A 13,087-nucleotide genomic window follows, 5' to 3' on the forward strand; every position below is an offset into this window, starting at 1 on the left:
TTTTCTGTAGTTCTATTTTGTTAATAAATTTTGCATTCTATTTTGGCATTCTCGTGTGTCCCATATTTTTGTTGTCTCCCTTTTGAGCCACGGGGCGAAACGGGTATGGATTGAAAAACCAAAGCAACTCTCACCCGATACACTATTGAACTACACATAGCTAAAAGTCAAAATAACAATTATACATGCAACCCCAGAGAACTGTAGACATGTACAAATGTATTAGGAAATGTTCTGTGTTACATATTTTGACCTATTTTTTACTATTTTTGGCCAGGGACACGACGTTGCTGTCGGACCAATGTTTGCTGGGTAGTTACGTCGTAACTTTGTAACGTTGTCAGTAAGTAACAGCAACGTTGTGGATCGACAGTCGTGTGTTGGTAACCAGTTGGTCATTTTAGTTTTTAATAATATGGGCGGACAGTGGTCTAGTTTAACTTGTCCTCATTTAGTCCAGTCATTTTAAGCCAAAATGGGGGTCAACCTTGCAACAGAAGCAAACTCAACTGATTCTGTATCCTCAATATGTCCTGAGTAAGGTAAAAAAAAAAAGAAGCCCAGCAGAATCCCATTAGGGGAAAGTTTTGAAAAAGACCCAAATATAACCTATTCATACGCCTATTCATTATTTTTCTTACGTGAATAGGGTAACAATTTTAACCTTTATATATCACCATGAAAATTACTAAGTTGATTACTTGCATCAAGAAAAAAAAAAAACGTATTACAAGTTTTTTTAAATGGTTTGTTAACCTTGGACAAAAGGTGCATAATCTAATTATGTATGTGCTAATTTGCATAAATACCACAACAGATCTAAACATTGGGTCTAGCCAGGTGAAAATGTCTTGTTGAATCTTGTTGACACATAACAGTAAAATACTTAATGTTAAGGTCTGAATGGGACCCATTTAGGCTACCCATGAGCATTAATACATAGAGGCAGGAAAAAGTACTTTAGAAACCAGCCTTTTTCCTCTGTCAGCTTACAGCCAGACAACCTACAGAATAGAGCAGTGTATTGTTGTGAAGAAGAGAAAAGTGCATGTGGAGCTGTATCAGCTCCTGTTCAGCTCCAGCCTCATTTCCCTTCTTGTGTTGCTGAAGGACAACTAGCTTACAGTTTAAACATGGCCTCACTGACACACTGAAAACATATATAATTTCATTTAATGATTGTATTATGGAGTGAAAAACACAGTAGATGATCTGTTAGTGTGGGGAGAAACAGCACAAGAACGTAACTTTTTTATGCTGCAGTATTTTGACAAGTTCATACCCAATTTGTCACAAGTGCTTCTTGAGAAATGACACTGAATGGACCTGGGGATGTGAACAAGACAAAAGATTTCAAAAGCTTAAAAATCTGGTCTGATCCCATCCGTCTGACTTACGCTCTCTCTAGAAGTCATGTGTCCTGTGTGTTTCTTTCCTATCAGCTCAATGATGCCAAAAACTCTCTCAACTACAACAGTCACAGATGTTCCTCTTCTGGACACATTTCTCTAGAGTTGATGCTGAAGTTCATGACAGATCATTGTTTTCATCACAACACAGCGGTCAAATGTGTGAAATGAACAGCATCTTTTCTCCAAAGCAATAAGAGCACAAGCTTTGTTGTAGTCCAGACTTTAAAGTTAGTCATCTTTACAGATGATCATTTTAATAAATAGATAAAAACCTGCGCTGACAAACACTTGCAGTGCTGTGGATGTTTTCCAGGAGCCGCTGGAGGAGAAATGTGTGCAAAAGCGGAACAAAAGCTCCTGAAGACACAAACTGTGCTGCAACAGACTAAACCATGACTTGATGGAGAAATATTCCAGCTCTACGTGACGAATCTCACATTCTGCTTCTAAAGCATCAAAACGCTCAGCTGCTTTCATGGGAAGAGCATCACTGGACACTTCTTTTCTGCTCTTTGTTGAAATGATTTAGACACTCCAGCTGAATAATGTTTAATCGGACAGATTTTGTCGAGCTTCGTTCAGGTGTCCTGACGTTGGAGGAAGACTGTTGTAGAGGACATGAAGCTCAGAGAACATATTCTTAACTGCCAAATATCTGTGCTTCAGCATTATTATACAACAAATCATATTTCAGCTGTCTTCTATCAGGACAAATAAAGGAAAGGTTCATAAGGACACAGAAATAGAGTTAGTGACACAGAAGTGGCTCAACTTACCCACCATTAGGGGTAAAGTATGTTGTCACTGGGGAATTTGAGTTCAAATAAATAAATATTAGTTTTTGTGCATTTTCCCATGACAGTCTTACTTTACAGCACATTATTCAGAATGTTTCCATGCAGTGAAATATGTTAAATTCTGAGACAACAAAATAAAGTGGGAAAAAAGCCTTTTATTAGATGAAGAGAATATTAAATGTTCCATAAACTACAACATTTCATAGTTTATGGCTAATGTATAAAAATGTAAAATCAGCAATTCAACAAGTATGAAATACAGTTTGACAAACATAATTATACATGCTGGTATACATTTACTTTAACATTGAACTCGTTTTACCTTCCTTGTAGAACATTTACTTGGATGTGCAAAAACTTACATTTATTTCCCTGCAGAACATTTACAATGTAAAGAGCAAAAAGAGCAAAGCAAAAACTTTAATGTTACTATGAATTAATATTTTGAAAGGAGTATATTTTGATAAGTTCAGATAAACCCATATCAGATCAAGAATCAGACCAATGTTCAAAAGTGGTAAAGCTTCTCTTCCTGAAGAACTGAGATGAATTCAGCTTTCACAGCATCACTGTGTTTGCGTATAATGTCACAGATCTTTCTCATGCTCTCCTGACTGGTTAAATTCTGTGTGATTTCTGAATATTGTTCCTCATGAATTAGTTCTTGCTGACGCAGTTTATCTGCAATGATCTGGACATTTGTAACCCCCTGAATGAGATCTGGCCAATGGTTATCAAAATATCTTGCTTTATCTGCCTCACTATTCAGACACGGCTCATCTCTCTTAGGATGAATCTGATCACTATTCAGACACGGCTCATCTATCTTAAGACGAATCAGATCATCCTTCTCAATTGTTGCATCCCAGACCTTCTCCTTATCCTCTTCTCTGATAAGAGTCATTTGAAGATCATTCTCCAGACGAGTCTTGACCTTGAAGTAGTTTGGGGGAGTTTCTCTTGTGAGTGTGATCCCTTCTTTGGGATGGATAGAGGCACCAGGAACATCAAGAATGTGTGGCGTTTTCATCCGAAATGGCCTGCCAGGTCTGGGATGCCTGATGATGCATGATGAAAATGATTTTTCAGTTTCCTCAACTTTTTTTCTTGCACAATCATCAACTGGAAAAAAGTAGAGATGTAGAATGAGAGGATCTTTAGAACACATGTAGAGAAGAAGATCACAGTGTTCGTCCCATCCCATTATCCAACTTATAATTAATGATGTAATAGAGAAGGATGGTTGGACAATCTTAGCATGGAATCGGGTCAACTGCACAGGTTCTGTGGTTATTCCCTCTTCTTTTACGGTGAGGAGTTTCACAGCATCTTTGAGAGAGGGGTCAGACTCTCCTAAACAGGCGTAATGGGGCAGATGAACTTCCTCCAGTTTCCCTGAGATCACAGTCACGTCAATCACTGGACCGATCCGGTTGCACTGCAGCCTCTCCAGCTCTGCCTTGAGGAAGAGTCCGTCTACGGTACGGTACTGAAGGGTGACGACACAGTCACAGACCCATCGCATTCTGGTCCTGATACACTCGTAACGGCCTGGGTCAGTGCTGACCCTGAACTTTGACCCTCCTTCATCTGTACAGGCCGATGGCTCAATCTGAAGCCACTGATCAGAATCAGCTATATGGACACAAGACTGACAGTTCAGCAGCGGGTGAATATTGAGCCCAGAAGGTTTGGGCTGAGAGAACCTGTGAAGAAGGCAGAAGCAAAGAGTCAGCTGGTTTTATTAATCTCAGTTAATGTTATTTTCAATGTTTATTAATACATTATTAAAATCAAAAGTTGTACCTGTCAATATTATTTAATGGACCTGAACTAACATAAACTTACAATACAGTTAATGCATTAACGAATGTTAACTAATGAGACCTTATTGAAAAGTATTACAAACAATTCAAAACCAACAACATAAACAGTTTACTATAAAAACTGTTTTTGACAGAGAAAACAACAACAAAAATATAACAAACAAATATATACTATAATGAGAGTTTAATTCACACATAATTGTCAAGTTATTTTTATGTTTAACTAGCCAACATGAACTCTATATTCACCATTAATAAGCTCAAGCTGAATAATGTGTCAAGTCTTCTATAAATAAGTGTTTTTAACTGTGGATATTTTCACAGAGGTGGACAGATAAAGACCATCAGCAGTCTGGGGTGGACAGAAATGTTCATTATCAAACATAATAAATGAGTTTGACTATAAAGAACTGGACTGTTTTACTGCTTACAACACAACTGTCTACAGTTAATTGTGCTTGATTGTAATTGAGGGAGTGCTGGAATAGATCAAGTAATACTGAGTGAATTTGACTATTTCTGTCTTATTCCTCGTCTGCAGGAATATTAATACATTTAGACATTTAGTCATTTAGCAGAAAAGAAGATCACACTACAGCTAGAAAATTACAGAAAATGAATAGCAAATTACAGTTTAGAGATCATGTGTGATCAGGAGCTTTGATCTTAAAGGAACACTTTTTGAAATAGGGCTTATTCACCTTCTTTCCTACATTTAGATAGGTGGGCAAATGCATTTTTGTCTCAGTGCATGCATTGTTTTAGGTTGACAGGGTCGGCGCTAGCTTAGCTTAGCATAATGAATGGAATCCTTTGTTGCCAGCTAGCATGTCCTGAGTAAAAGTGATATAAAAAATAAAAAAAACCCACCTAATTACTTCTTGTGGCCTGCATATTCACAACGAGTACAAATAGCGATGCAGATTAACACTAGGTGATTTCCTAGGCAGATACTGACTTATATATTAAGGACTAGGGGGAAGCACAGGCGAAGCACTGCTACTTGGGCGTGATATCTCTGCGCCCAAGTAACAGTGCTTCGCCTGTGCTTCCCCCTAATATAGTCCCAAGTCAATATCTGCATAGGAAATCGCCTAGTGTTAATCTGCATCGCTATTTGTACTCGTTGTGAATACGCAGGCCACAAGAAGTAATTAGGTGTTTTTTTTATTTTTTTTTATATCACTTTTACTCAGGACATGCTAGCTGGCAACAAAGGATTCCATTCATTATGCTAAGCTAAGCTAGCGCCGACCCTGTCAACCTAAAACAATGCATGCACTGAGACAAAAATGCATTTGCCCACCTATCTAAATGTAGGAAAGAAGGTGAATAAGCCCTATTTCAAAAAATGGTGGAGTGTTCCTTTAAGCCCTATTCAGAGAGACATCACAACGCTGAAACTGAAGGAAAAATAGATTTTGGTCAAAACTAACTAAAATGAAGAATAATTTGTTTATAGTCTCTGCACAGGAGAGACTCTGTGTTGTTTCAAAACAAATGAAAATATGTATTTATTGGTACTGGCCAAAACATGTTGTAAAATATCAGCATATGGAGTATCAGCAAAAACCCAATATGGTGCATCTCTAGTGTTTAGTGATGTATGAAGAACAGAGGATTGAACTATTATTCAGTCTGGAAAAATCCTTCACTAAGACACAGTATATTTCACTCACCCGGTTGTGTGTGTATCACTGTTGTTTCTCTCAGGACGCTGTTTAATGTCACACAGAGACACTGAGGAGTTATAATAAAGTCTAAATCCAGCATAGAGGGGTTCAGTGAATGTGGTGTTGAGTGTGTGTAAGTGTGTGAGTGTGTGTGTGTCAGAGACGCTGTAGAAGGACAGAGTGCCGGCCGACACGTCCACATACACTCCTACTCTCTTAGAGGATGAACGGACGACAGGAATAACAGTGCTGTTATTATTGTGACAGACAATGAATCTGTTATCAGTACAGTACAGACTCCAGGATTTGTCATTGGATCCAAACACACAGTCTCTCTCTCCTTTCCGGCTGATTCCTTTATACGTCACTGATATATCAGCATTATATCCGCTCCATTCAGCCTCCCAGTAACAGCGTCCAGTCAGACTCTCTCCACACAGAACCTGAGGAACATCATCAAATCTCTCTGGATGATTAGGATACAGCTGACGCTCATACACACTCTTCACTGTCCTGTTCTCATCAGACAGAATGAGAAGAGTGTGTGCTGTGTTTGGATCCAGTGTGAGATCACAGGCATCTGAACACAAGAAGAGAAACATTTCACTAAATGACACAAATCAACAATAAATCACTAAATGATTGTGTGTGTAGACCTACATTTGTGTAATCCTGCTGTAATTCTGAACTCTCCACAATGATCCACACTATCAAACACAAACATGATTCATATTCATTTTTTAAATGAAACACAAGAAAGTGTGTGTGAGCGTGTGTGCATCATCCTCCTTTTGAACGAAAGAGTGTGCGTGTGTGCATCCTCCTCCCTTTGAACGCGTGTGTGTGTGTGTGCATCATCCTCCCTTTCAACGCCCTTTGAACGCAAGAGTGTGTGTGAGTGTGTGTCTCATCTGAGCTGTGATTGGTCTGTCACCGCTCGTCAATGTCAGAATATTTGAGATGATCAAATCAAAGTAGGCGGTTTTTATGTTCACACAAGCTGTTGAGCGTGAATTCCAGTTAAAATAAAGTGCGAGTTAAGATCTAAACTACCAGTCAAAAGATTTGGATCGGTAAGATTTTTTATGTTTTTAAAAGAAGTCTCTTCTGCTCACCAAATCTGCATTTATTTGATTAAAAATGCCAAAAACAACAACAACAACAACAAAAAACAGTAATATTGTGAAATATTATTCCAATGTAAATCAGCTGTTTTCTATGTGAATATATAGTAAAGTGTAATTTATTCCTGTGATCAAAGCTGAATTTTCTGCATCATTACTCCAGTCTTCAGTGTCACATGATCCTTCAGAAATCATTCTAATATAATGATTTGATGCTCAAGAAACATTTATGATTATTATCAATGTTGAAAACAGTTATTTACATTTTTATTTCAGGATTCTTTGATGAACAGCATTTATCTGAAATAGAATCTTTTGTAACATTAAACACTACCGTACAAAAGTTTGGGGTCAGTAAGAATTTTTATTTTATTTTTTGGGAAAAAAGAAATAAAATAAATCAATACTTTTTTTCATCAAAGAAAGCTGAAAAAAATTGTTTTCAACATTGATAATAATTAATGTTTTTTGAGCATCAAATCATATTAGAATGATTTCTGAAGGATCATGTGACACTGAAGACTGGAGTAATGATGCTGAAAATTACATTTTAAAATATATTGAAATAGAAAACAGTTATTTTAAATTGCCATAATATTTAACAATATTACTGTTTTTTTGTTTTTTTTATAAAATAAATGCAGCCTTGGTGAGCAGAAGAGACTTATTTTAAAAACATTAAATATCTTCCTGATCCAAAACTTGGACTGGCCGAGGTGGCTAATTCGTATGAATTCATACGACCTCACTCGTATTAGTACGATTTTTGCTAAATAGTACATATTTTACGAATTGCCCAATTCGTATGAATTCATTCGAATGACCTACCCCTGACCCCGCCCCTAAACCTACTCATCACGTGGGTTTAGACAAATCGTACAAATTTGTACGAGTGAGGTCGTACGAATTCATACGAATTAGCCACCTTTTTATCACTCGTATGAATTCGTACGAATTGGTCTTGAGATCATGTTGGACCTCCCTCCTCCTCATCCCGTCCCCTCTCCCTCGAAACCTTGAAAGTTGGGGAAGGTATTGTTTTCTAAGTTTTGTTACAAGATGTTTACACGTTGGCAATAAATTAAAAGAAATGATTAAAGATATTTCTGAACTTGTTTGAATCCTTCTGGATTGGCATTAGGGTTAGGGTTAGTTAGGGTAATTCCATTATCAAAATAATCGTTAGTTGCAGCCCTATTGCAAATCTCATCTCATCTCTTAAACAGTTAATTCACCACTACAGGTTTACACTCACCTGAGGTCAGAGGTCACCGGTTCATCACTGGGGTCAGAGGTCACTGCTTTATCACTGGGGTAAGAGGTTACTGGTTCATCACTGGGGTCAGGAGGATAAGCCATTGATCTGACACTCTTCAGAGACAAACAGCTGGGATCTGGAAATGAAGATCTCTTCACTCTTTCCTCCATAATGAGAAACTGACTTCAGAAACTGTGCATGGAAAAACAGAACAAATCATACAGAACATTTAGATTATTCCAGTACAGTAAAATCAAATCTCAATACTACACACACACAGACATTCTAGAGATTTCTGTGCGTTCAGACTGTGTAGTTGCAGTAGATTGTGGAGCATCCTTGTAAAGTGACGTCACTGACAGCAGTTTATATCACACTAACTGATCTTCACATTGATGAATAACTCTCTGAACGCTTCAACGTTATGGAACAGAGAATCAAGACAAAAGGATACGAGTGAGAAACTGGTTTACTGAAACAAGTAGTGATGAGTACCAGTAGGTGACGATAATGGTGAATGTCTTTGAATAAGGAGGTATACCGTTACCGACAGTTTATGGTTCTTTTGCAGAAGATGAAGGAGGTCGTGGATGCTGTGGTGAGAGATCGCTGGAGTACACACAATGGAACAGAGAGAGGTAAGTAGCTGGATGATGACTGGAACCAGGAAGACGAAGGAGACTTTGGATACACAGGATGGTAGACGATCACACTTAAACATCAATCATTGAAAGTTAAGAGAGACAGGGAAGTGAGTCCTTACTCAAACAAGACCAGACAAAGTGACGACTTCTTCTTCTTCTTTTTATTGGCGACTTGCAACCATATGGAGCATTATCGTCACCTACTGTATCTTAATTACTTTTACTTAAATCCTTGTGTTCAGTCCAGTTTGTTGTAAAAAAGATGAAATGTGTTTAAGTACCATCTTTCCAGAGTTATTTGAGAAAATAGTTGTAATGTCCATTTGTTTAATTCCTTCATGTTCCAGTCCATTCCTTAAAGCCAATCTTTGAGTTGAGTATTTAGTGCATTCAAACAGCACATGTTCCACAGTTTCCAGTTGACTGCATGTCTCACAATTTCCAGATATATGTTTTCCTATAAGATGTAGAGATGCATTTAACTTTGTGTGACCTAGTCTAATTCTGCTAAATTGACACTGTTCTCTCCTGCTCTTCCCCAATGACTTTTCTTCCCCCACTTTCTGCTGTATCTTATATAAATGACCAGACAAAGTGACTGTGTAAGGTAGGGTGACCACCCGTCCCGCTTTGCGTTGTACCGCACAGCATTTTCGCTCCTTGTCTCGCGCGTCGCATATTGAGAAAATGTCCCGCATGGCATTTTCATCAGTATAAGAAAACTTGCATGCGTTCTTTTGTCGTACAAATACAACAGCCGTTTTTTAAATCCTATCCAATGGTTGGTAAGAAAGGAGTAAACATGGTCACTAGTAGGTTGTGAAGGCTGTCAATCAAAATGTGGACCGGTGATTCGTTCTATGTGTTCCCTATCAGAAAACAAATGGATAATTCGGTCAAATAAAACTTTTATTTAACAGAATTTATCAACTTGTTGCCTGCTGTGGTTGTTCTAATTCTCATCCTTTCTAAAAATATGAAAGTTTTTGGTTTAATCATAAGACTGTATATAAGACTGATCTGATTTCATGTTTTTTATTTTATTTGTTCATTGTTTATTTTGTTGAATTTTAGTTGGACTTGGTCAGAACCGTTTCAAAAATAGCTATCTGCATGATGCCTGCTGCCTTTGGACTCAGTGATGTTGAATTTAAATGACATGTAAAATAAAAACATGTTATGTTACATTGTGATGTAATGGTGTTTTCTGGAAGGGACTAAAGAACAAATAATTTTTATCAGCTGAAAGGCAGAATACAAATGTTTTTATTAAGTTAGATAGACATTATATAACAGTTTCAGGTTATGTTTTGGTGTTGGTAACATGTCCCACATTGTCCCACACAAACTTATAATCGTCCCACATTTGGTTTGTTTGATGGTGGTCACCCTAGTGTAAGGTGAGTGCTTTTATGCTGACTGTGCTGAGGAGATGATGTGAAACTGACAGCGATCTCTGTGATTGGGAAGTGCATGCAGGTGAGGGCCAGGGAGGATGATGGGAAATGTAGTGACAGACATGGATCCTTTTACACACTTCTAATGATTAATAGTTGCTCTCCCTCCACAATAATGAGTTTCAATGTATTCAAATGATGCAGTTTAACAATCAGATACAAAAAACTATGAATCGCATCAACCCAGATTTGACTGTCATCATGTTTCCAACACTCACAACTTGTGAAATGACTCAAAAAGGGCTATTAGGGTCAAATAAAATGTATTATAATTGTTTTATTTTGCATTACATTAAAGGTCGAACATTATCAGATATGCCATTTATTATTTATCTTGTTATATTATTTATATTATTTATATTTATCCTTTAAATAACACAAACCAGCTACTTTGATAGGCATTTTTATAGCCATCAATAATACATCTGTTTGTCATAAAAGATCTTCTCAATAAAGCTGATCATCTGTGAATCGACGGCTGGCCTACAGAAGACCAGGAGTGTTTGGTATTTACTTTAAATATTTACATTTTTACCTTTGTATATTTCAGATTGTAAAGAAACCATAAATTAATCTCAGCTAAAAGCATAATCCCTAGAGCTCGATATCATTATGATCCTAAAGATCATTTTCACATGCATCACAACACAAGTTACTAAAATGACAGTTAATATTTGAAGATCGAGTTTAATGTGATAGTACAATAATATGACATGATATCAGAAGCAACGGCTTTACCGTTAGCACAACTACTGTACAGCATGTCTGGAAATAATTGGAAACAAAGAAAACAGTGTTCTGCCATCAACTGCAACAACTACCAGTGTACAACCAATCAACTACCATTTCATAGATTCCCCAAAGATCCAGAGAGGTAAAGTAGAAAAGGTTTTTATTAACTTTAAAGTGAGCTAACGTCAACGATAACAGGTGCTGTAACGTTAATGTAAGCTATCCCATAACCGCAGTAAGTTAACAGTTTGCTAATGTTATGTATTTGGTCGAAATTGTCAAGACTCGAAATGGGCTTTTTAAATCGCATACTTTCAGAGATATATGAACACCTAACCTGGCAAATGACCGCTTTATTAATTCATTGTTATCACTAAATTAACCCTTTAACTTTTTTTCGCATAAACATGAAATTCACTATCCAAACTTAATGGTTGTAATTCAAGAATGCTTTGGAATTTAGACCTATGGTTGGTCTTGTTTTAATTTGTCAGATTATTGTTGAAGTGAAATAAATTATGAAAGTGAAACAGAAAAAAGTTATATAAGTTTGAGTTTATTATTAAAATGTACAAATTTAAAATATAATTATTTATATTTTATATAAAATATATATATTACAAAATATATTTTACTCTAGAACTGCAAGAAAATGAAAGCAAAAAATCTGAACAAGTTGTGTTCCACATTTTAGGTTGATATGTTGATATTTCGCTTCCTCACCCTTTCTGCCGTGTGCTCTAACGTTACACGGTTTGGAGCTGCGCGCTCTTGCTCGCTCGCTCTAGATTCCGGGTGATTTTAGCTAATTTGTGGGCATCAGGGAGCCGCTATCAATATGCGGGAGACTCCCGGATCTTCCGGGAGACATGGGATGTCAGAAGCAGATCAATTAACTTACCGTAATGTAATATTTATGTGTTTCAAAACGTAAAGGTGATTTTACATTTCCAAAGGATCTTCTTAGCTTTCGGTTTCTGTTCAAAGGTGTTTCATCAGAATACGCATGCGCACAGGCCTCAGGTATCAACAACAAATAGACCCCGCCCATCTCTCTTCTTCTTCATTTAGTGTTCTGGCGGGTTTAGTTCTATCGGGAAGGATGTTTAGCGCCTCCTACTGTATACTGGAGTGTGTGACATCATGACTTCTTGAATCTCTAAGCCTTGGTTTCATCTGTTATTCTTTATTTCTATTCATTCCTTTCCACTTAGGCTACTTCAATTTTGAGTTATGATTTTTTTCAATCGATTTTTTTCTGAACTATTTTTTTGTAATTAATTTAAACTCCACATCTCTTTCAATATACATCACATTTATCTGTGTTTGTTTTATTCATGAGAAATAGATTATTATAATCTAATAAATGTGATGTCTTCTGTTTCTGAAGGGTTTCAGTTTTATAGATTTATGAATATTTTAACATTCTTGGTAATAAACTGCACACAAAAATCTGATTAAATGTATTGGGAGAAATCTTTCGATAATAACCATATGATGGCAAAGCCTAAATAAATGTACTATAGTCTCTGGGTGCCGTTTACAAAAAATAACAATTTGTATTAATATCTTTATTGAATTTCTATAAGAATTTATTAAACGTACAGTATAGATTTTTTTCTCCACTAGGGGTCGCTAACCTATTTACAATAACAAAGGCGTAGTTTGATGACGCAACATTTGCTAAGAATTATGGATCTTGTCGTCAACGTCAAGCCGACCGATCTAATAGTGTTTATGGATGAGTGAAAACATCGATGTTTTTATCATGACTGTGATGTGAAGCAGTTCGGGATTGCTAAGAGACAGCTATCAGCTCCACACGCGACGCGAGTCCCGCGGATATAAAAGGAATATGGACATTTCATTCTAACGTTACCGAACTACACGCAGAATTACTACTCACAGGTCAGTTTATTAGACAAATTAAACTTGTGAGGTAACGCAGCGCTGTTTCACTTGGTCTAACATTACACTAGCACACTAAACTGCATTTGAATGTGTTTAAATTTATGTGTTAGTTTGTCTGTATGAGACTAGCAGTAACGTTAAGCTAGATCAACATTAGAATAACATACAGATCATATTCTAACATTGTATCATTGTTGAACTTTATAACATTGATTAGTTTTATGTAAATGTGCTCACCTGTTTAATAAAGTAC

The 13,087-nt window shown here is 36.8% G+C and overlaps 1 protein-coding gene across 3 annotated transcripts; it reads right to left on the minus strand.

Moving 5' to 3' along the window:
* Nucleotides 1-2,345: 2,345 nt before the first annotated feature.
* Nucleotides 2,346-11,923, minus strand: LOC311078518 (NACHT, LRR and PYD domains-containing protein 1 homolog). Of its 3 annotated transcripts, XM_084107351.1 has the most exons (6): nt 11,825-11,920; nt 8,638-8,699; nt 8,088-8,282; nt 6,369-6,415; nt 5,715-6,288; nt 2,346-3,915 (listed from the first exon to the last, which is right to left on the minus strand). In XM_084107351.1, the coding sequence occupies exons 3-6, from the start codon at nt 8,258-8,260 to the stop codon at nt 2,718-2,720; spliced, it is 1,992 nt and encodes a 663-aa protein (XP_083963477.1). In that variant the 5' UTR covers nt 8,261-8,282; nt 8,638-8,699; nt 11,825-11,920; the 3' UTR covers nt 2,346-2,717. The 3 variants fall into 3 exon arrangements, with proteins under 3 accessions (XP_083963477.1, XP_083963476.1, XP_083963478.1); XM_084107350.1 differs by lacking the exon at nt 8,638-8,699 and having other exon boundaries at nt 11,825-11,923; XM_084107352.1 differs by lacking the exon at nt 11,825-11,920 and having other exon boundaries at nt 8,642-8,763.
* Nucleotides 11,924-13,087: the final 1,164 nt, after the last annotated feature.

The sequence above is a fragment of the Abramis brama genome (assembly GCF_963993115.1).
Source record: "Abramis brama genome assembly, chromosome: 3".
NCBI lineage: Eukaryota > Metazoa > Chordata > Actinopteri > Cypriniformes > Leuciscidae > Abramis > Abramis brama.

Coding starts and splice junctions, on each gene's coding strand:
- LOC311078518 (XM_084107350.1), bottom strand. CDS start 8,260: ATGGAGGAAAGAGTGAAGAGATCTTCATTTCCAGATCCCAGCTGTTTG. Junction 6,289..6,368: donor TACAGCAGGATTACACAAAT/GTAGGTCTACAC, acceptor TCTTGTGTTCAG/ATGCCTGTGATCTCACACTG. Junction 3,916..5,714: donor AGTGATACACACACAACCGG/GTGAGTGAAATA, acceptor CCTTCTTCACAG/GTTCTCTCAGCCCAAACCTT.